The following is a 25543-nucleotide window of genomic DNA, read 5'->3' as shown; positions in this document are numbered from 1 at the left end:
GCAACAAGCTGTCTAGCTCCCAATCATTTTTGAATATTCGATGAGGGCTGTTGACGTCAGCCGCCTGTATTCAATGGAGAGACACGATGCTACTAGCCTCATCCGATATAAAGTGTTTTTTTTCTTAAAGTTGCCGTGATGTCACGTACCCTACTTATATCAGTGCACTTGTAACAACTTAAGCATTACGAAACTTCTATTCAATCAAATCAACCTCACGTAGCAAATAAGCCATTATTTATTCGTTGACAAAGTCCCTGGGTCGCTCCTCTTTTCAGTTCGCTGCAGCTAGCGACTGGAATAAGCTGCAAAAAACACTCAAACTATAAGTTTTATCTCTTCATTCAAAGACTCAATCATAGACACTTACTGACAGTTGTGGCTGCTTCACGTGATGTATTGTTGTTTCTACCTTCTTGCCCTTTGTGCTGTTGTCTGTGCCCAATAATGTTTGTGCTGCAACCATGTTGTGATGCTGCCATGCTGTGTTGTCATGTGTTTTAATCCCAGCCCCTGTCCCCGCAGGAGGCCTTTTGCCTGTTGGTAGGCCATCATTGTAAATAAGAATTTGTTCTTAACTGACTTGCCTAGTTAAATAAAATAAAGGTAAAAAAATATATATATATATATATTCAACACTTTCATTGACCTCCATACTCCTTGCTTGGTGGGCAAAACAACGATAAAACGCCACCTGCTGGAGGGAGACAGATTTCCCCCTTTTGGGCTTCTCTCTTCCTTTCTGGCTTTGATCAGTGGCTTTGATTGGGGGTCATGTGACGTTACATAACCAGGCTCCAGCTCAGTTCAAGGAAAGTAGGCTGCACTGTTCAGGCATTTGACGACGGGAAAGCAACGAATAAACCACGCTGAAGGTGCAGGTAACGTCACTGAAGACATATCTCAACATAAGGAGACAAAATCCTTTTTCAGTTCGTCTTTTTTTGTTGCTTTGATTCGCGAGTGCATAGGTCGATAGTTGTTACAAAATATGTAAGGTTGAAGATGATTAAGAAATCAGGTTTTACATCCAGCATTTGTAATGTGAGTCAAGGACGTGTCTGTTAGAGTGCCACGATTAGCATGATGGAAACATTGAATTTGTTGGTAAACTTGACAAATGTCGACAAAATACGCGAAATGTATTATGCGATAAATTACGGCGGAAACGCCTTTATGCACAGATTTTGATGTTCAGAGTGGAAGAGGCGAAGCGAGAGGTTTTACTCAAACTAAAATATGTCCACGAATTGAGGAATGTTTGTATGGAGGTCAGAGTGTTGCATTTGGTTAAACAAAAATGTAATTGATCATTCGCTACGTGAGGCTTATTTTATCGAATAGAAGTTTCGCAATGGTTAGGTTGGTATTCCCTGCTATAAGTGGACGCACGTGGCATTTCGGCAACTGTGGAAATACAACTTTTAATCAGTTGCGCCTGTTGTAGAGCGATGGACTGACTCATTAGTATGGACATTGCCACTGAGGGCTACAAAGATGAGCCATCCATTCACATGGCCTGTTCACCTGTTCTCGCCTGCTTTCCTTCTTTGAGGACATGTATTTCCATTTTTAGAGCGGTCACTTGACTATCTTACCAATATAATAGACCATCTTTGATATATTAAACCATCCTATCGAAAGTCACACGATACAGGTGTGTGGTTCTCCCACTACGACTCGGGAAAGCATGCAGTTTATTAGGCTACAGATGAAATCAATTATGATGAACTTCACAGGGTGGTGAAAGTGCACGGTAATGATCTTGATGCTCCTTTCCAATAAATATCGAGGTTCTTATTCTGGTGACATGATGATTGAGTCCTGGCTGCTGTTTTGACAAATAAAAATTATGAAGTCAGTGCCAGGCCTTTGCAATTTTGCCATGGGGCTGTTAAAATATTTAGCAATTTCATAAGACATTTCCTGCTACGCCTTTGGGTGGAGAAACATTTTGCAGTTTTGAATGTGATATCTGAGTTAGGGTGACTAACAAGATGAAATTTGGTAAAATGTGTAAAAAAAAACATTCCACGTGAATTCACAATGCTGCTGCAACAGTTTGGGTCTCATGGTGAGTCAATTTCAGATGGTTAAGCATTGCACCTGTAGTAGCATTACCTTATTTCAATTCCATCTCGCAAAGTTTGTATTTCCTTCTCATTTAACTTCTCGAAGTTTTGCCATACAGGACTTTGCTGCTGTCCCTTGCCTTTCTCAACCATTAACAAAGATCAGGGTTGCCAGGTCTAGCTAAAATTTCAAGGGTGAAGACCCCTAAAAACCAGCAAATTCGGTTTTCAATCAAAATAATTGTGAGTTGAAGAATGTCGCAAGTTAAAATATTAATTGCCCTTATTAAACAGATAATATTCCATCAATGGATGTCGATTAACTATAGACAAATCCGACAATAGAGTTTGAGTGTTGAAAAGAGGATCTCGAAATCTCTGTGCAAGAAACACTTGAAAGAACTTCAAAAAACGATGTTATGTTATTTTCTGGCAATTGTGCCAAATGTTAAGACTACAAACTTATAAATACAACTTTTTTTAATGCTAGTGGTTGTGGGATGCAATATATCCCAAATTAATACAACTGTCCCAGACTTTGGAATATTTATTTCTCGCATAGAATAGGTTGAATTTTGTACTATGGGGGATAGTAGATTGACATAGGATAGTGCTAGCGCTTTTGCTGTTCGTTAGGCCTAATGTTGTTGGATGGCAAAGTAAATGTGGACAGTTTTTCCAATATCTTCAATATGCACCTCAAAGCATCCTTCACTCGTGCTGCCAAAAATACCCTCGTAAAACTGACTATCCTACTGATCCTCGACTTCGGCGATGTCATTTACAAAGTAGCCTCCAACACTCTACTCAACAAATTAAATGCAGTCTATCAAAGTGCCATCTGTTTTGTCATCAAAGCCCCATATACTACCCACCACTGCGACCTGTACGCTCCCGTTGGCTGGCCCTCGCTTCATACTCGTTGCCAAACCCACAGGCTCCAGGTCATCTACAAGTCTTTGCTAGGTAAATCCTCGCCTTATGTCAGTTCACTGGTCACCATAGCAGCACACACTCCAGCAGGTATATTTCACTGATCACCCCCAAAGCCAATTTGTCCTTTGGCTGCCTTTCCTTCTAGTTCTCTGCTGCCATTGACTGGAACGAACTGCAAAAATCACTGAAGCTGGAGACTCATATCACCCTCATTAACTTCAAGCACCAGCTGTCAGAGCAGCTCACAGATCATTGCAGCTGTACATAGCCCATCTGTAAATAGCCCATCCAACTACCCCATCCCCATACTGGGGTGCAAAATAAATAAATACAGTATCTCAACTTGCACATTCATCTTCTACACATCCATCACTCCAATGTTTAATTGCTATATCGTAATTGCCTCGCCACTATGGCCTATTTTATTGCCTTACCTCCCTTACCTCATTTGCAGACACTGTGTGTATATATATCCTTTTTTTCCTACTGTATTATTGACTGTATCTTTGTTTATTCCATGTGTAACTCAGTATGTGTCAATCTGCTTTGCTTTATCTTGGCCAGGTCGCAGTTGTAAATGAGAACTTGTTCTCAACTAGCCTACCTGGTTAAATAAAGGTTAAATTAAAAAAAACGGATAAGGACGCGTGCAGTTGCTTCCCCGATGTCTGTCTTCACTTGTAGCCTGAGAGAAAGACCCGATCACTTGATGGAGAGCCATGTTAGTGAGAGGCGCTTTGGAGCGCGCACCATTCTGGGCCAAGGGCACAACGGCCACTGGCCACCATAGGAATGGATTTTTTTAGGGTGCATTATGGCCACACAGAATGCCGCCATGAAATTCTAGACATTATCAAATTGTGAATTAGATACTTATGAAGTGTGTGGAATACCTATTTATTTGTTAATTGCTCAATACAGAATAGCCGCATGTGCGCTTTGTTCAATTGTATTCTTCATAATTATAAAATAATGTTATGTTCTCCATGTACATCACCCAATTTAATTAAATTTACACTCAGTCTGCAAACCAGAATTTGTAAGATCCTGGTCGAATGAAACAGACGGAGGCCCAGCTAAATAGTCAAAAAGGTTTATTCACGGGAACGTTCTAAAGTCAAGAATACAAAACAATTCATTTTATACTGACTTCTCACGCCCACACATTCACACAAACAGACACACATACACACATACCCACACACACATGCACACAAACAGACCCACACACATGTCCTGCTACGCACACACTGTCAGTCTCACTACCCAGCTGACAGAGATAGTCAAATCAAATTTATTTGTCACATACACATGGTTAGCAGATGTTAATGCAAGTGTAGCGAAATGCTTGTGCCTCTAGTTCCGACAATGCAGTAATAACCAACGAGTAATCTAACCTAACAATTCCAGAACTACTACTATATATATATATATATATATATATACACACACACACACAAGTGTAAAGGGATAAAGAATATGTACATAAAGATATGATTGAGTGATGGTACAGAACGGCATAGGCAAGATGCAGTAGATGATATTCGAGTACAGTATATACATATGAGATGAGTAATGTAGGGTATGTAAACATTATATTAAGTAGCATTGTTTAAAGTGGCTAGTGATATATTTTTACATCAATTTCCATTATTAACGTGGCTGGAGTTGAGTCTGTTGGCAGCACCTGTACTGACCTCGCCTTCTGGATGATAGCGGGGTGAACAGGCAGTGGCTCAGGTGGTTGTTGTCCTTGATGATCTTTATGGCCTTCCTGTGACATCGGGTGGTGTAGGTGTCCTGGAGGCTAGGTAGTTTGCCCCCGGTGATGCGTTGTGCAGACCTCACGCTATAGATAGACCTTTTCCTTGAGACGTACTCCCCGTTCTCTCCCAAATCTCTAGTCAGGTCGGCACCAAGCTCAGACAGTCTGTTTAAAATACCATAAAGACATTGTTTTACCCTAATTCTGACTAGGACTACACATTTATTGATTATGATTTTATACATAATCAATTATGTTTCAGGGCGGAATATTCTAATCATTCAATTAACAGACAATTCTCACCTATCATAATGCCACGGAATTCTAAGCAAATCTTGTCAGCTAAATGAAGTAGTGTAGCCCACAGCCATTTGGCATAGCCAGATCAGGACCTAACATGAGGACAACTCAGAGTATGCTATTCTGTTCTTCTGAAATAGACTACATTCTCTTCATATCATGCTTCTTTAGACCTGTCTAAAATAAATACTGGATTTATTGTGACGGCGTAGGCTATATGACATGGATTTATTGTGACGGCGTAGGCTATATGACATGGATTTATTGTGACGGCGTAGGCTATATGACATGGATTTATTGTGAAGGCGTAGGCTATATGACATGGATTTATTGTGAAGGCGTAGGCTATATGACATGGATTTATTGTGAAGGCGTAGGCTATATGACATGGATTTATTGTGAAGGCGTAGGCTATATGACATGGATTTATTGTGAAGGCGTAGGCTATATGACATGGATTTATTGTGAAGGCGTAGGCTATATGACATGGATTTATTGTGAAGGCGTAGGCTATATGACATGGATTTATTGTGAAGGCGTAGGCTATATGACATGGATTTATTGTGAAGGCGTAGGCTATATGACATGGATTTATTGTGAAGGCGTAGGCTATATGACATGGATTTATTGTGAAGGCGTAGGCTATATGACATGGATTTATTGTGAAGGCGTAGGCTATATGACATGGATTTATTGTGAAGGCGTAGGCTATATGACATGGATTTATTGTGAAGGCGTAGGCTATATGACATGGATTTATTGTGAAGGCGTAGGCTATATGACATGGATTTATTGTGAAGGCGTAGGCTATATGACATGGATTTATTGTGAAGGCGTAGGCTATATGACATGGATTTATTGTGAAGGCGTAGGCTATATGACATGGATTTATTGTGAAGGCGTAGGCTATATGACATGGATTTATTGTGAAGGCGTAGGCTATATGACATGGATTTATTGTGAAGGCGTAGGCTATATGACATGGATTTATTGTGAAGGCGTAGGCTATATGACATGGATTTATTGTGAAGGTGTAGGCTATATTACATGGATTTATTGTGAAGGCGTAGGCTATATGACATGGATTTATTGTGAAGGCGTAGGCTATATGACATGGATTTATTGTGAAGGCGTAGGCTATATGACATGGATTTATTGTGAAGGCGTAGGCTATATGACATGGATTTATTGTGAAGGCGTAGGCTATATGACATGGATTTATTGTGACGGCGTAGGCTATATGACATGGATTTATTGTGAAGGCGTAGGCTATATGACATGGATTTATTGTGAAGGCGTAGGCTATATGACATGGATTTATTGTGAAGGCGTAGGCTATATGACATGGATTTATTGTGAAGGTGTAGGCTATATTACATGGATTTATTGTGAAGGCGTAGGCTATATGACATGGATTTATTGTGAAGGCGTAGGCTATATGACATGGATTTATTGTGAAGGCGTAGGCTATATGACATGGATTTATTGTGAAGGCGTAGGCTATATGACATGGATTTATTGTGAAGGCGTAGGCTATATGACATGGATTTATTGTGACGGCGTAGGCTATATGACATGGATTTATTGTGAAGGCGTAGGCTATATGACATGGATTTATTGTGAAGGCGTAGGCTATATGACATGGATTTATTGTGAAGGCGTAGGCTATATGACATGGATTTATTGTGAAGGCGTAGGCTATATGACATGGATTTATTGTGAAGGCGTAGGCTATATGACATGGATTTATTGTGAAGGCGTAGGCTATATGACATGGATTTATTGTGAAGGCGTAGGCTATATGACATGGATTTATTGTGAAGGCGTAGGCTATATGACATGGATTTATTGTGAAGGCGTAGGCTATATGACATGGATTTATTACTTTTTTGTAAATCTAGATGTTCTAAAGGTCCGCATCAGTGTTTTTTAGGATGCCATGGGTTGGTGATGAACAATGCCTTTTCCAGCATGATGGAGCACCTTGCCATAAGGCAAAAGTGATAACCTAGTGGCTCGGGGAACAAAACATCGATATTTTGGGTCCATGGCGGGGAAACTCCCCAGACCTTAAGCCCATTGAGAACTTGTGGTCAAACCTCAAGATGCGGGTGGACAAACAAAAGCCCAAAAATTCTGACAAACTCCAATCATTGACTATGCAAGAATGGGCTGCCATCAGTCCAATATTATTCTCAACTTTTGGCCATGACTGTGAACTATTGGCTAGAGCACACGTGCCAAGACCAGTCGGCACATCCACTATATAACACAACATTCTTTAAAAAAAACATTCGAGTTGAAAATGTAACTTTTTCGGTACATGGTAATTTTAACCACGAAAGTAATTTTTATTTGCACTACGTCGTCACGCACATTTTAATGGTGGCACCCCTCTGGCATATTATTTTTTAATGAGGATTTTACAATATTCGCATTAAAATCCGTCGGCAATTTGATGGAAACGGGTAAAATGTGGATACATTTTGAAACGCTGACATTTTATATTTTGCTACTTTGTATTCGCTCTGGCCTGTCATGTAGGGCTGGGCGGTATACCGTATTTTATAATATACCGGTATTGATGCACGGACCGGTTTGGGTTTTTACTTTACCTTCTATAACGGTATTTGAATGTTTGTTAAATGTGATACGGCATGTGTAATGTCCATTTTAAAAAATAATAGTTTACTGAGCTACTTCAGCCGGCTCTCTCTCCATGCCGCTTTCCACACAGACTTAGCCCCGCCCTCTGTCACTCAAGGAGCACATTTGTTGTTCCTCGACCACAAGACTCTTGCGTTCAGTCTTCATGGTCAATGCAGCGCATGCAACAATGTTCATGACGACAATGCTGTATTCACTTTGCTTTTTAATATAAATCCACTAGCGTTCTATAATTACACTATTCATTTTTCTTACATCTGTCAACAGCTAGTTTGTCTTTTCTTAGCAAGTTCGGCCTAAATCTTGTAAAGCCGCTAATGCTAATCGCTAGCTAATAAATGTACTGAATCAGAACAAATTGGCTATACAGCCTGATAATACCAGTGTGGGTGTAGACCTAGATCAGCATGTTTGTGCAGCTGTGACTTCTAAATCAGAGGAATGTGCAATGTAAGAATGTTAGCTACTTCATGTAGTTAAGAGAACATTCAATGTAGCCAAAGATTATAGGGTCCCCTAGGAAACACTTGTCAACACTTTGGTGTCTACCCTATCACTAACTCCTCCCCGTGGCATTTTCATTCATTGTCCTGTCAAACACTGTATTCAAAGTGCCCACTATTATATTCCAACTATAGAATTTGAATTATCATTCTATCCTCCAAGTGTTTTGCTCTAAATCGCAAGTGCAATTGCAACATTTGGTTCGAAATGAGGCCTAGATGGTTTGACAATATTGTGCAGCCCTACGTGGCAGTGTGGAAATGATCTCAAATGAGTGCAGAAAATGTATAAATTATTTTGGGTTGAAGTTGAATTGAACCATATAAAACAATCAGAATGGAGAAAACAGATTTTTGTAATCCTTAGCACCCTACGGTCGCGCGTTACTCATAAAGCAAATGTAGAACTTTTTATTATTCAAAAACATTAAGTACTGTCATACCATCCAATTTTTTTCAATACCGTGATGATATTTTGTCCATATTGCCCAGCCCTAATTTAGTGCACATGCATTTTGTTTACATCACAATCAAACTTGTGTGTTTTGAGTTTGTCGTGTGATTTCATGAATAGCCTAGTTGCAATTCATGCATTATATTATCAATTGAAAGTTATCCTTTTCAGATCAAACAATGCTGATCCTATAGGCTGCAGAAATGTATTTGACTAACTACAAAAGCAGAACACTAAACTGCAAAGTTTGCAGATGAGTGTTTTATAGCCCAATCTATTCAATAGACAAACAAATAAAACAATCAAATCAAACAGAAGTTGGCAAACAAATGAACTTTTTAATTGTGACAACTGTCTTTCCAGGGATCAGAAGAATGAATTTCCTCCTGGAAACCCTTCAAGTGATCGTAATGTCGATCTATTACAACATGGAGGCGTTTGTCCGACTGTTCATCCCACCCAAGAACAAAAATGTCACCGGTGAAATCGTCCTCATCACTGGGGCGGGCAGCGGCATTGGCCGGCTCCTGGCTGAGAAGTTTGCCCCCCTGGGCGTTTCTCTGGTCTTGTGGGACATCAACCAGGAGGGCATGGAGGAGACTTCAAGGCTAGTGAAGGAGAAAGGGGCGACTAAGGTCCACTACTACTTGTGTGACTGCAGTGACAAGTCCGAAGTCTACAGAGTGGCTGACAAGGTAATCCACCTGATTCTTATCAACTAGTCTTCCATCAAGACTATACTTTGCTGAATTAGTGTTGCTGCTTTGTTGGGTAATTCTCAGCAAGCCTTATGGTCTCCTGTGATTGGATGGCAGTGATATTAAATAGATTCCGGAGGGTTGACAACTGCCCCAAACTGCCAGGGTACACACCCACATTGAACCACAACCCCAAGACTGAAATCTGAGCAACAGAAAAACAGATGAGAAATCGACCAGTTCAGTCCCTCTTAAAATACCCCCCCCCCCCCCCAGGTTCAACCTGTTGTCCATAATTACACAGCAACAATGTTATATAATCCTTACCATAAGTGAGTCGCCAGGATGTAGGAAACAAAACGATGTTGTGTGTGTCGAGTCAACGTGTGTTTTTTGAAGTAATGTGGTAAAAGTTAACACATGTCTATGTTTAGGTCAAGAGAGAGGTGGGGGATGTAAGCATTCTCATAAACAACGCAGGCATCGTCACGGGCAGGAAGTTCATGGATGCACCAGACTCCCTCATTGAGAAAACCTTCGAAGTTAACACCATGGCACACTTTTGGGTGAGCAAATGAGATGACACACTGTCTTGTCTGGTTTCGCTCACTTGCTGTCCTTATCTGTCAGTGCAGGCATTTTAAATGTGAAAGCATTATCCTAAATCCGCCAATATGTTTCTAAACATTTGATGGCGCTAACCTCATTGTAGGCCTATGTCCCTTGTAGTGTCAATTCCACCCTCACCCATCAAATGAACACAGATCTGTGTACTGATTCATATTTCCTGCTAATTTCTCTCTAGACATATAAAGCCTTTCTCCCAGCGATGACTGCCAACAACCACGGTCATCTGGTCAGCATTGCCAGTTCAGCTGGTCTGATTGGTGTCAATGGGCTAGCAGGTAAATCACCCACTATGCATGACTTACTCCAATGTTCCTCAATACTGGACCTGGAGAGCGACGGGATGTGCAGGCTTTTGTTCCGGTCCAGCACCAAGACACCTGATGGCTAATCAATGTTTGATGACTGGCTTAATCAGGTGTTGGTGCAATGCAAGAACAAAAGCCTGCACAGAAAATCTAAGGACATTTATTTGTCACATGCTTCGTAAAGAACGGGTGTATACTAACAGTGAAATGCTTAGTTACAGGTCCTTTTCCCAACAGTGCTACACACCCTGTAGCCATTGTGCAGAACATTACCTTTGTCTATGCTGTAAACTCTGGCCAGTACATTATGCAATCAGATTTCTATCATGGAGCTGATCGATACACATGTTAGCAGTCGACCTCGAATGGGGTAGAGGTTTAATGTGTAACTTATTGTACTACTGTAGTTGAAAGTTCCAAAAACAGACTGAGGTAGATGGACTGAAAAATGGTTCAAGGACAGTCTATTTCAACACTTAATTGACGTTGACATTGCCAATGCAATTTCACAATTTAGTATAGACAAACATTATCTTGCTGTAGAGACCTTTGTTTAACCTGCTCTAAAACTGTTTGCAAATACATGTTTAGATTACTGTGCCAGTAAGTTTGCTGCTATTGGCTTTGCTGAGTCAGTGGCTCTGGAGCTGCTGGCTACTGGGAAGGATGGAGTCAAGACTACCATAGTGTGTCCATTCTTCATCAATACTGGCATGTTCGATGGCTGCAATACTAAGTAAGTTATTTGCCATAAGGTGTTATACGGGATTTAATTAGACTTTAAAGTTGTCCAATTATTTGTAATGCTTTTATAAAGGGTTATCCTCTTTGCATATATTTAAAAGTTTCTCATTAAAAGTTTGAGATTGAATCCTGCTAAAAGGGTTTGCATCCATGTAGAAAACTACTTTAATATGCAATCTCTTTAAATGCCAGGGCCAGTTCTGTTCCTTTGAAACTCCCTACGAGAGACTTTTGAAATTGTGTTATTTTTTTTAATGACCTCGTCTCAGCATTGACAGGGCAAAATAGGTTGTGTTGAGGCAGGACTTACAAAAGTTCTGGGAGACTTCCTCTCTGAGCTGTGTGCTTGTGAGTTACTAATGCCTATTGTCACAACACTATGTATAAAAGGTCACGCACATAGGTCAAGTATGTGGACTGATACTCAACGTTACTAGTCAAAATTGCTAGCCCTATGGTACAATTAAGTGATAATGCCAGAGAAGCCGGCGTTTGGAGGATATATTGGCAGGCGTGTTAGGCAAAGTGTTCCAATATATCCTCCAAACACTGGCTTCAAAGGCATTATCACCTTTATACTATGAGTTACCAACATATTCAAATAATAATTGACATATTTTCATTCATGTAATTTTGATTAATTTATTATTTCATACTATTTCATACTATACTACATACTATTTCATCCTCACAAGATATAGTCCTGACACAAATCTAGGGTTTCTATCCAAGCCGGCTGGTCGTTCGTTCTATCGGTTCGGTTGCCGGAGACGCGACCCAGTCGTTTGTATGGCAATGGAACATTTAGAACGGTCTGGCAACGTTTTTATCCCTTGCTTGCTCGCTAGCCTCCCAATTACGGCTAACTTACAGTAACGTCAGACAGTGCAGCCAGAATAACCGCGAAGTAGCTGCATTTGCGTTTGTTTAATTTGTTTTCTAGTGACATTTATTTGGATACATCCATAACAATGAGCTAACGATGCGCAATTTCACCTGGCATAGGAAATCTGCTCTCTCGTCGGGACACTTGTTCAGAGGAGCTAGCCAACAACACAGCTAACACAATCACTTTAAATTGAAGCTGGAAAGACGGCAAACTCGCTGCATTTTGTTTTAGCTGTTTCTTTGTGTGTATATATATATATATATATATATATATATATATATATATATATATATATATATAAATAACACAAAAAAAAAAATGCTGCCAGCTGATTCATGATTTACACTGGCTGAGAAAAGATTCATGTCTGTCTCCTCCCGACATGTTCATTATTATGGGACACCAGAAGATCGAATTTCAATATTGAAACAATGTTGCAAATGTCGTAGACTGACAGCAAGGTTTATACAAATCTCTGTTCAAAAATCAATGCTAGTGTAAAATAAATAGGAGATCATGTATAGATGCTTTTTATAGTAGCGATCAAGTTTATAAATTGCCTGGCTGGGCTGATAAAACAGTGGATTGCGAAGTGCGATGGAACAGAGTAAATAGGCATTTGAACGTCATAGATTTAACCAGTTGTAACTTGTGGAATGGATACCGACTGGAATGCGGTTTTAACCAATTGGCATCCAGGATTATACCCACACGTTGTATAATTTCACTATCAACAACAAACATAAGTGTGTACTGTACACAAGAAGAAACATTACATACTATGGACTGGCTACAGTTGTGCTAGTAGGTAAAATAAATTGTTTCCCCCACAGGTGGCCTCTCTTGTTGCCCATCCTGGATCCAGACTACGTAGCAAACAAGATCATTGAAGCCATTTTAACTGACCAGGTCTACCTTCTGCTCCCAAGGACCATGTATCTTATCATAGGCCTGAAGAAGTGAGTCCCTTTATGTTCTTCCACTCTACACTTCATGATGGGATAGCATGCTGGGTTTAGCTATTTGTCGCACTGCCTCAGATCTGCTGCACAAACACGCACAATGACACTGTCAGTCACTCCATTCCAATACTCAGAAATGGTTACATGCTCAAAATGCACAGTAATGTCATACCCCTGGTCACAAACGGTTTCCTTCACTATTCTATGCCCAGGTAGGGTGCCCTCTGTCTAGTTTTCTAGCCTCCCTCCCTGCCACAAGTTGTTTACGTACAAGTCTTTCAATTAGCATAGTCCACATCTTCCCTAATGTTACTTTTTTATGGCTTGTTTTTACTGTTCCTGACCTAAACTAGCCTGTTAGTGAGTCTTCAAGTCTCGGACAGGATGGTGAATTATATACTGTAGTAATTGACGAGGAAGGATGAACAGACAAACATCTGGTTTGTGACTAGCACTTGTAGAGAAACCAAACCACCCCAAGCTTTAAGTCAAAGCATTTTTATACTGTTGTTGTATGTGGACCCAAGCATTTGAGCTGGGTTGCCAAGCAACAGCTTTACTATTTTGTCTATGGACGAATGCATTGCCAGGCTAAACTGTGAGCACTTATGAAGCTTGTTACTTCACTACATCAGGCAGTTCTGTCAGCTCTGATATAGTTGAAAGAAACTTGTTCCATGTTGTCTTTTTCACTAACATACCACATACATTCAAGTGCATCTTAAGACATTGTGACACAATGTGGTTATTTGGGGGCACATTAATGATCACAGGTTCTGGTTGAAAATGTCACTTCAGATCCACTATGGTTGGTTATTAATCTTAGATGGTTAATGCACAAAGTGAAGTGAGTGTTTTATAAAGTTGCTGACCTCCCTTCACCGTGTCCTTATAGCTCCTTGAGGTGGAAGCAGGCAGCTCTCCTGGGGAAGTACCTGGGTGCCTTCGAGAACCCAGAGCACTGTGAGACAACAAGCCTTAAGCTGCACTGATCTTCACTTCAGCCCCTTGCACTCTGACCCTTGTTTAACCCATGCCTATGGTCAACAAACTCACACACCCTCAGGGTGTGAATTGTGTTTTCTGTAACATACGAAGCCATTCGTGCATCAGCGTCACTGGCTGCCGATAGCAACATGTAGATTTAACGGTTATGTCTACAGTTCACACTGTTAGAGAGAGAGCTCCGAGGTGATTTCTGTTAGCATAACATTTACATTATCCAACAGCTTGAGGTAAATGGTCAGCATTGAATTCCCCGATACCTCTGGTGAAAATGGAATCTGCATAGTGTTCCTGCATTATCACTAGTACTGAAGGTACATTCTGTCACTTTATTTGTGAAACAGACCTCACCCAAAGCCCTGTAGAAGGATTGTTCATGTGCATTGATGAATTTGCATACAGATACATATTTTAGGGAACTAGTGAGAGTGCGGGAGTTTGTTTTTGACTACTGAATTACGAAAATCTGTCAAAGCTGTTTGAATGTTTCACTTGGGCCTAATGCCGTTGTTAAAGAGGGTATTGTGCATCAATTAAATACCTGTTACAGTATGTAGAAATGCACTTTTGTGGTTGGGTGTATTTTCAACTTTTTATATGGCCATAACTGTAAATCCCATTGGGATATGTGACTACAATAATTATAATAAAACATGTGTTTTTGTAAGACAAGATGAAGTCATGTTAGTCAAGGCTCTACAATCATTCAGAAAACCCTCACTCATACCCAGTGTAAACCTAGTCAGCGCTAATAGTTGTTACAGGGGTGTATTTAATGAAGGGAAACAACCTGATACACAGCTGGTATGATTCTCATTGTACGACAATCATTTTCTTATCTACACCATACATTTCTTTCAGAACTTTTTGTAATGTTGTACCCTCCTGAACATGCCCCTAGAAATGGGGAAACTGTTTGTTGTAATGGCAGGGCCACTTGGGTACACCCCAGAGCATATTGCATCGATCATATTAAAAAAAAAATCCCCTTTTCAATTTATTTTGAAGGCTATCAAAAGGTCATCATTGTCACGTTGGCAGAGGGGGGACATCACAACACCTTGTCTTTGGCTGTATTTCAACAGTAAGCTGAATTCTGATCTTTTTTTAAAACTAATTGGTCTTTTTGCCCAATCCGATCAGCTCTGAAAAATATCTTATGTGAAAAGTTCTGAGGTGTTGGCCAAATGACCAATTAGTGGGGAAAAAAAGATCAGAATTAGGCTGCCTTTGTATATCCGTAAGGCTGGCAGGTACCGGTAAATGCTTACCAAGCTATCCAAAGGCCGGCAGATGGCGCTATTGATCTGGAATTGATGGTTCCATCTTACGGTCCAAACGCATTATATGCAGCTGGCAATACACCCGGTCCATACCTAAAACATTTTCTATTCTGTCTGCAAAGGTGTTGATTTCCTACATTTTAATTGCGAGAAGGAGGAAATAAACTGAGAAGATATGAGTACGCTCTTTGAAACACCATTTTCCTCCACCAGGCTAGTGGCTAATGCTACTTCCTGTTGCACCCTGAGTTCAGTCAGGGGTAAACCACACTGCCGCAACCTGATTGGCTGAACGCGATACGTAACACCCGAGACTAGCATTCCTAGGCATTAGCCACTTTAGCTTGGTGGTGGAAAAGGGTGTTTTCATAAAGAAAGTATGCATATATTCCGGCCTTCCTGCCATTAAATTTAGTTAAGGAGGAAATCGATGCCTTTGCAGCCTGACTGGATAATGTTTTAGCTACGAACCAGTCCAGGAGAATACAAGTCTATTACCGGCTTCATACAATGCGTTTGGACGGTAAGATGGAAATGACTCGATCGCCATCTGCCAGCCTTTGGGCTGTTGCTAAACACTTACTTATGCATTTATGTCAAGTACGGATGCCAATGAGCAGTTATAGAAGCACCTGGTTGAGTGGACTGCAAGACTACATTTAGCTGGATACAACAGATTTATTCAGACCTACACCTGATTAGGACGGCAGTTGACAAATTATCTGCAACCTCAAGATTTTAAATCTACACAAGGCTTTTTGCGTTATGGAAATGTCCTTGAGAAAGAGGGCTTTTAGAAGTTTGAACAAGCTGAGTGTGTCTGGTGGGGAAGTTTTGATTTGGAATGATTTCCATGGCTACATTAGTTCCTTGAGGCCTTTGAGAATGAGTCTGAATGAAAGAGTGAGTCGTTGGCTTCATGTCGACTACAACACAATACAACCATGACGTTTACGACACAATACAGCCATGACGAATACAATACAGCCATGACGAATACAACACAATACAGCCATGACACAATACAACACAATACAGCCATGACGAATACAATACAGCCATGACGAATACAATACAGCCATGACGAATACAATACAGCCATGACGAATACAACACAATACAGCCATGACGAATACAATACAATACAGCCATGACGAATACAATACAACACAATACAGCCATGACGAATACAATACAACACAATACAGCCATGACGAATACAACACAATACAGCCATGACACAATACAATACAGCCATGACGAATACAACACAATACAGCCATGACACAATACAGCCATGACGAATACAACACAATACAGCCATGACGAATACAATACAATACAGCCATGACGAATACAACACAATACAGCCATGACACAATACAGCCATGACACAATACAATACAGCCATGACGAATACAACACAATACAGCCATGACGAATACAATACAACACAATACAGCCATGACGAATACAACACAATACAATACAGCCATGACGAATACAATACAACACAATACAGCCATGACGAATACAATACAATACAGCCATGACGAATACAATACAACACAATACAGCCATGACCAATACAATACAATACAATACAGCCATGACGAATACAATACAACACAATACAGCCATGACGAATACAATACAATACAGCCATGACGAATACAATACAATACAATACAGCCATGACGAATACAATACAATACAATACAGCCATGACGAATACAATACAACACAATACAGCCATGACACAATACAGCCATGACACAATACAGCCATGACGAATACAACACAATACAGCCATGACGAATACAATACAATACAGCCATGACGAATACAATACAATACAGCCATGACGAATACAATACAACACAATACAGCCATGACGAATACAATACAACACAATACAGCCATGACGAATACAATACAATACAGCCATGACGAATACAATACAACACAATACAGCCATGACGAATACAATACAATACAGCCATGACGAATACAACACAATACAGCCATGACGAATACAATACAATACAATACAGCCATGACGAATACAATACAATACAATACAGCCATGACGAATACAATACAACACAATACAGCCATGACGAATACAATACAATACAGCCATGACGAATACAATACAATACAATACAGCCATGACGAATACAATACAATACAATACAGCCATGACGAATACAATACAACACAATACAGCCATGACACAATACAGCCATGACACAATACAGCCATGACGAATACAACACAATACAGCCATGACGAATACAATACAATACAGCCATGACGAATACAACACAATACAGCCATGACGAATACAACACAATACAGCCATGACGAATACAATACAGCCATGACGAATACAACACAATACAGCCATGACGAATACAATACAATACAGCCATGACGAATACAATACAATACAATACAGCCATGACGAATACAATACAACACAATACAGCCATGACGAATACAATACAATACAGCCATGACACAATACAGCCATGACCAATACAATACAATACAATACAGCCATGACGAATACAACACAATACAATACAGCCATGACGAATACAATACAATACAGCCATGACGAATACAATACAATACAATACAGCCATGACACAATACAATACAATACAGCCATGACGAATACAATACAACACAATACAGCCATGACGAATACAATACAATACAGCCATGACGAATACAATACAATACAATACAGCCATGACGAATACAATACAACACAATACAGCCATGACACAATACAATACAGCCATGACGAATACAATACAGCCATGACGAATACAACACAATACAGCCATGACGAATACAATACAATACAATACAGCCATGACGAATACAATACAACACAATACAGCCATGACGAATACAATACAACACAATACAGCCATGACGAATACAACACAATACAGCCATGACACAATACAATACAGCCATGACGAATACAACACAATACAGCCATGACACAATACAGCCATGACGAATACAACACAATACAGCCATGACGAATACAATACAATACAGCCATGACGAATACAACACAATACAGCCATGACACAATACAATACAGCCATGACGAATACAACACAATACAGCCATGACGAATACAACACAATACAGCCATGACGAATACAATACAACACAATACAGCCATGACGAATACAACACAATACAATACAGCCATGACGAATACAATACAACACAATACAGCCATGACGAATACAATACAATACAGCCATGACACAATACAGCCATGACGAATACAACACAATACAGCCATGACACAATACAGCCATGACGAATACAATACAATACAATACAGCCATGACGAATACAATACAACACAATACAGCCATGACACAATACAGCCATGACGAATACAACACAATACAATACAGCCATGACGAATACAATACAATACAATACAGCCATGACGAATACAATACAATACAGCCATGACGAATACAATACAACACAATACAGCCATGACGAATACAATACAACACAATACAGCCATGACGAATACAATACAATACAGCCATGACGAATACAATACAATACAATACAGCCATGACGAATACAATACAACACAATACAGCCATGACGAATACAATACAACACAATACAGCCATGACGAATACAATACAACACAATACAGCCATGACGAATACAATACAATACAGCCATGACACAATACAGCCATGACGAATACAATACAATACAATACAGCCATGACGAATACAACACAATACAGCCATGACACAATACAATACAATACAATACAGCCATGACGAATACAATACAATACAATACAGCCATGACGAATACAATACAATACAATACAGCCATGACGAATACAATACAACACAATACAGCCATGACGAATACAATACAATACAGCCATGACGAATACAATACAATACAATACAGCCATGACGAATACAATACAATACAATACAGCCATGACGAATACAATACAACACAATACAGCCATGACACAATACAGCCATGACACAATACAGCCATGACGAATACAACACAATACAGCCATGACGAATACAACACAATACAGCCATGACGAATACAACACAATACAGCCATGACGAATACAATACAGCCATGACGAATACAACACAATACAGCCATGACGAATACAATACAATACAGCCATGACGAATACAATACAATACAATACAGCCATGACGAATACAATACAACACAATACAGCCATGACGAATACAATACAATACAGCCATGACACAATACAGCCATGACGAATACAATACAATACAATACAGCCATGACGAATACAACACAATACAGCCATGACACAATACAATACAATACAGCCATGACGAATACAATACAACACAATACAGCCATGACGAATACAATACAATACAGCCATGACGAATACAATACAATACAGCCATGACGAATACAATACAATACAGCCATGACGAATACAATACAATACAATACAGCCATGACGAATACAATACAATACAATACAGCCATGACGAATACAATACAACACAATACAGCCATGACACAATACAGCCATGACACAATACAGCCATGACGAATACAATACAATACAGCCATGACGAATACAATACAATACAATACAGCCATGACGAATACAATACAATACAATACAGCCATGACGAATACAATACAACACAATACAGCCATGACGAATACAATACAATACAGCCATGACGAATACAATACAATACAATACAGCCATGACGAATACAATACAACACAATACAGCCATGACACAATACAGCCATGACACAATACAGCCATGACGAATACAATACAATACAGCCATGACGAATACAACACAATACAGCCATGACGAATACAACACAATACAGCCATGACGAATACAATACAGCCATGACGAATACAACACAATACAGCCATGACGAATACAATACAATACAGCCATGACGAATACAATACAATACAATACAGCCATGACGAATACAATACAACACAATACAGCCATGACACAATACAGCCATGACGAATACAACACAATACAGCCATGACGAATACAACACAATACAGCCATGACGAATACAACACAATACAGCCATGACGAATACAATACAATACAGCCATGACGAATACAATACAACACAATACAGCCATGACACAATACAGCCATGACGAATACAATACAATACAGCCATGACGAATACAATACAATACAGCCATGACGAATACAATACAACACAATACAGCCATGACGAATACAATACAACACAATACAGCCATGACGAATACAACACAATACAGCCATGACACAATACAACACAATACAGCCATGACGAATACAATACAATACAGCCATGACGAATACAATACAATACAGCCATGACGAATACAACACAATACAGCCATGACGAATACAACACAATACAGCCATGACACAATACAGCCATGACACAATACAGCCATGACACAATACAGCCATGACACAATACAGCCATGACACAATACAGCCATGACGAATACAACACAATACAGCCATGACGAATACAACACAATACAGCCATGACCAATACAATACAATACAGCCATGACGAATACAACACAATACAGCCATGACGAATACAACACAATACAGCCATGACGAATACAATACAGCCATGACCAATACAATACAATACAGCCATGACGAATACAACACAATACAGCCATGACGAATACAATACAATACAGCCATGACCAATACAATACAATACAGCCATGACCAATACAATACAATACAGCCATGACCAATACAATACAATACAGCCATGACACAATACAGCCATGACACAATACAGCCATGACGAATACAATACAATACAGCCATGACGAATACAACACAATACAGCCATGACGAATACAACACAATACAGCCATGACGAATACAATACAATACAGCCATGACACAATACAGCCATGACGAATACAACACAATACAGCCATGACGAATACAATACAATACAGCCATGACGAATACAATACAATACAATACAGCCATGACGAATACAATACAACACAATACAGCCATGACACAATACAGCCATGACACAATACAGCCATGACGAATACAACACAATACAGCCATGACGAATACAATACAATACAGCCATGACGAATACAATACAATACAATACAGCCATGACGAATACAATACAACACAATACAGCCATGACGAATACAATACAATACAGCCATGACACAATACAGCCATGACGAATACAATACAATACAATACAGCCATGACGAATACAATACAACACAATACAGCCATGACACAATACAGCCATGACGAATACAATACAATACAATACAGCCATGACGAATACAATACAACACAATACAGCCATGACGAATACAATACAACACAATACAGCCATGACGAATACAATACAATACAATACAGCCATGACGAATACAACACAATACAGCCATGACGAATACAATACAATACAGCCATGACGAATACAATACAATACAATACAGCCATGACGAATACAATACAACACAATACAGCCATGACCAATACAATACAGCCATAACGAATACAATACAATACAGCCATGACACAATACAATACAGCCATGACGAATACAATACAACACAATACAGCCATGACGAATACAATACAATACAGCCATGACGAATACAATACAATACAATACAGCCATGACGAATACAATACAACACAATACAGCCATGACGAATACAATACAACACAATACAGCCATGACGAATACAATACAACACAATACAGCCATGACACAATACAATACAGCCATGACGAATACAATACAATACAATACAGCCATGACGAATACAATACAACACAATACAGCCATGACACAATACAGCCATGACACAATACAGCCATGACACAATACAGCCATGACACAATACAGCCATGACACAATACAGCCATGACGAATACAACACAATACAGCCATGACGAATACAACACAATACAGCCATGACGAATACAACACAATACAGCCATGACGAATACAACACAATACAGCCATGACGAATACAATACAATACAGCCATGACGAATACAATACAATACAATACAGCCATGACGAATACAATACAACACAATACAGCCATAACGAATACAATACAATACAGCCATGACACAACACAATACAGCCATGACGAATACAATACAATACAGCCATGACGAATACAATACAACACAATACAGCCATGACGAATACAATACAACACAATACAGCCATGACGAATACAATACAACACAATACAGCCATGACACAATACAATACAGCCATGACGAATACAATACAACACAATACAGCCATGACGAATACAATACAATACAGCCATGACGAATACAATACAACACAATACAGCCATGACGAATACAATACAATACAGCCATGACGAATACAATACAATACAATACAGCCATGACGAATACAATACAACACAATACAGCCATGACACAATACAGCCATGACGAATACAACACAATACAGCCATGACGAATACAACACAATACAGCCATGACGAATACAACACAATACAATACAGCCATGACGAATACAATACAATACAATACAGCCATAACGAATACAATACAACACAATACAGCCATGACACAATACAGCCATGACACAATACAGCCATGACGAATACAACACAATACAGCCATGACGAATACAGTAGACGTAATCACTCGCCACCAATTAGACAAAATGACTAAAGCATGAAATGGCTTCTCTTAACATGATAAGTAGTGCAATTATGAGGTTATTATGCCCTTTGAAATAAGTTTTGTTACTGGACTGGAAGACATTCAAACAGCGTCTATTATATGCTGAATAATTCATTGGATTTTCATCAGTGTTTTCTTCTTTAATTAAGGGGTTTAATTTAGTCCCACTGTGATTACCAGTTAGGCTAGTGATCTATTCTGTTAGTTAGGCTGGCTAACAGAATAGATGACTTAATGTAGTTGGTTCTAATGAAGTTCCAATGAAGTAATTTGGACTCACTTTCTCTTCTAGACGATGTTTGTTCTCCTAATAAGCTATAAATTGCGCATTGCAGTGATCATTGATAATATGTAGCCTAATTGACTGTTTTTATCACCAGTATTATACCCGTCAAGCTTGGGATTCTGCTGGGGATGTATCTGGGAGCTTTCAACTTTATGGATGCTTTCAAAGGACGCGTCAAGAAGGTGGAGTAACGAAGAGGAAAAAGAGACAACATACTCTGTAATATTAGTGCCTCAAAGGAGATTAATAGTGCCTGTCATGTTTCTGTATTTTCTCTTTTTACTTGTTTTATAACATTCTTGTTTATAATTAATTTTAGTGTGTGACGAAAAGCCTACTTACTAGTTTAACTCTGCAGACAAATTATATGTGTAGGCTGTATTGGTAATCAAATAATGAATGTATTACCTTAAAAAAGAAAGTTGATGTAACATTGTGTTTTGTAGTATAAACCATATGGTGTTAGTTCACTACACTGACACGTAAGTATTGCTAAATTTGGTAGCTATTTCACTCTTGTACCGTTCAGTGGAATACGTCCTCTTTTTGGCCTAAAGGAAAATTGAAGGTTTTTATTATTATTGACGCACTTGGTTTTTTTATGTTAATTTGTTTTAAAAGGTCCATTGTTTTGAGGTGGAACCAGTTTCACCCACAGTGATAACCAGAACCACAGATGTTGAATTGAAGTCAACTTCACAGAGTAGTATGGAGGTACAGTATACTGCAATGTTGTCATTAGCATTTAGATTACCTCATGCGCACACATGCACAATACACATTAGAAAAGGCCTAGTAGAGAAGCTCAGAAAACTGTCATGTGAAGGATAATTACCTGTGTGTACTGGACTAGTTTTGTGAAGTTCTCTAAGTCTACAGTAGCCAGATGACGGTTTACTCTACTGCCATTAGGATAATCAATGAAGTAATAATGCACATGCATTCAGTGGCTTTGTACAGAGGTGCTAGGCATTGGATCGGAAGGTTAGGATAAATAATGTTCTGTTTTGTTGGAAAATGATCAGAGTTTGCATATACAGTATTTGTCCCCTTTACATTTGAACAACTGAGCTGTTTATTGGTTAAAGGAAGATGTTTTCTGTTGACACTGAAGAGTTGACAATATGAGCTAATCATTTTATTTCAACCATGTCATGTTACATATTAATTATCGCTCTTTTAGTATCATGTTGTGTGTAACTGTTGGTATCTGAACATTATCCATTTTTAAACGTGTTTGTGTTGAAAGCCAAATGATATGGGACATTTATTAATAGTAAAAAGTTTGAAATCAAAGTCTTCTGTCAAGCATTTTTTTTTTTATATATCTCCGGTGGTTCTGGAATGATCCCTGAGGTACTAAATGTGGTTATTTGGTGATTGTGTGATCATAGCCCCATCTTGTGGAGACTTTAAAACCTGTTCTAGTCCTGTCAATTACTTTCCTGACTAAAGGGACAGACTCGGGCTGCACATCACTCTCCTCGCTGTGTACCATGTCGGTCTGCACATCAGCCAGGCTAGTGAATGACAAGTTGGGTTCAAACCCAGATGTCTCCAAATACAATGGATGCATCTGGGGAGATTTGATGTGTTAGATAATCTTTTAAACATCTGATTTAACCTCCTGACCCTTCAGTTGTTACTCAGTTTTATCATCTGGAGAGAATTGCAATATTGTTATCTAGATGTGAAATACAGTTGACTTACTCATGCTGACCTTGGTGTAGGTTTGCATAGTCTTGTATGTAGTGTAGGTGAGATTATTTTGGACATTGCAATACTACATTTTGTTCACTAGAGGTCACTGGTGTCATACAGAGGGGATAGACCGTTCTTGGAACCCTCAGAAGCCAAGCAGCCTGAAATACAGTGCAACAAAAATTCTAGTCTGGTACCAAAAATGTTCTCTTGTACAGAAATGTATTCCATTGATAGTTTAAATGCATTCATTTATGTGGGAATACTGTATTCCAGAACAGACATTTCACAATGCAAATCATAAGTGATTAAGGTTATTCTCTAAGGTGTGCAATGCCCATACATCCCTTCCTTGGCTCTCTTGATGATGTTACATGCTCTAAGCAGTGCACGCTGAAAGGCTGTGCATGGTCAATCCAAAGTCTGCTTTGGCCGTGCAGCATCTAAAGCCAATTTATGCTTGATCTGCATATGTGGTCAGAGGCGCCGTATGGATCGTGTGACGCGAT

At 39.3% G+C, this 25543-nt stretch overlaps 1 protein-coding gene across 2 annotated transcripts; it reads left to right on the top strand.

Moving 5' to 3' along the window:
- Positions 1-763: 763 nt before the first annotated feature.
- LOC139375998 (epidermal retinol dehydrogenase 2-like) lies at positions 764-24961 on the top strand. Of its 2 annotated transcripts, none has more exons than XM_071118015.1 (7): positions 764-881; positions 9061-9392; positions 9830-9961; positions 10201-10300; positions 10922-11066; positions 12797-12922; positions 23428-24961. In XM_071118015.1, exons 2-7 carry the CDS (start codon positions 9072-9074, stop codon positions 23522-23524), a joined length of 921 nt encoding a protein of 306 aa, XP_070974116.1. In that variant the 5' UTR covers positions 764-881; positions 9061-9071; the 3' UTR covers positions 23525-24961. The 2 variants fall into 2 exon arrangements, with proteins under 2 accessions (XP_070974116.1, XP_070974117.1); XM_071118016.1 differs by having other exon boundaries at positions 783-875; positions 23428-24629.
- Positions 24962-25543: the final 582 nt, after the last annotated feature.

This window comes from Oncorhynchus clarkii, chromosome 20 (assembly GCF_045791955.1).
Source record: "Oncorhynchus clarkii lewisi isolate Uvic-CL-2024 chromosome 20, UVic_Ocla_1.0, whole genome shotgun sequence".
Lineage (NCBI taxonomy): Eukaryota > Metazoa > Chordata > Actinopteri > Salmoniformes > Salmonidae > Oncorhynchus > Oncorhynchus clarkii.
This window is presented reverse-complemented; position numbering and strand designations above follow the sequence as displayed.

Coding starts and splice junctions, on each gene's coding strand:
- LOC139375998 (XM_071118015.1), top strand. CDS start 9,072: ATGAATTTCCTCCTGGAAACCCTTCAAGTGATCGTAATGTCGATCTAT. Junction 9,962..10,200: donor ACACCATGGCACACTTTTGG/GTGAGCAAATGA, acceptor ATTTCTCTCTAG/ACATATAAAGCCTTTCTCCC. Junction 11,067..12,796: donor TTCGATGGCTGCAATACTAA/GTAAGTTATTTG, acceptor TTTCCCCCACAG/GTGGCCTCTCTTGTTGCCCA.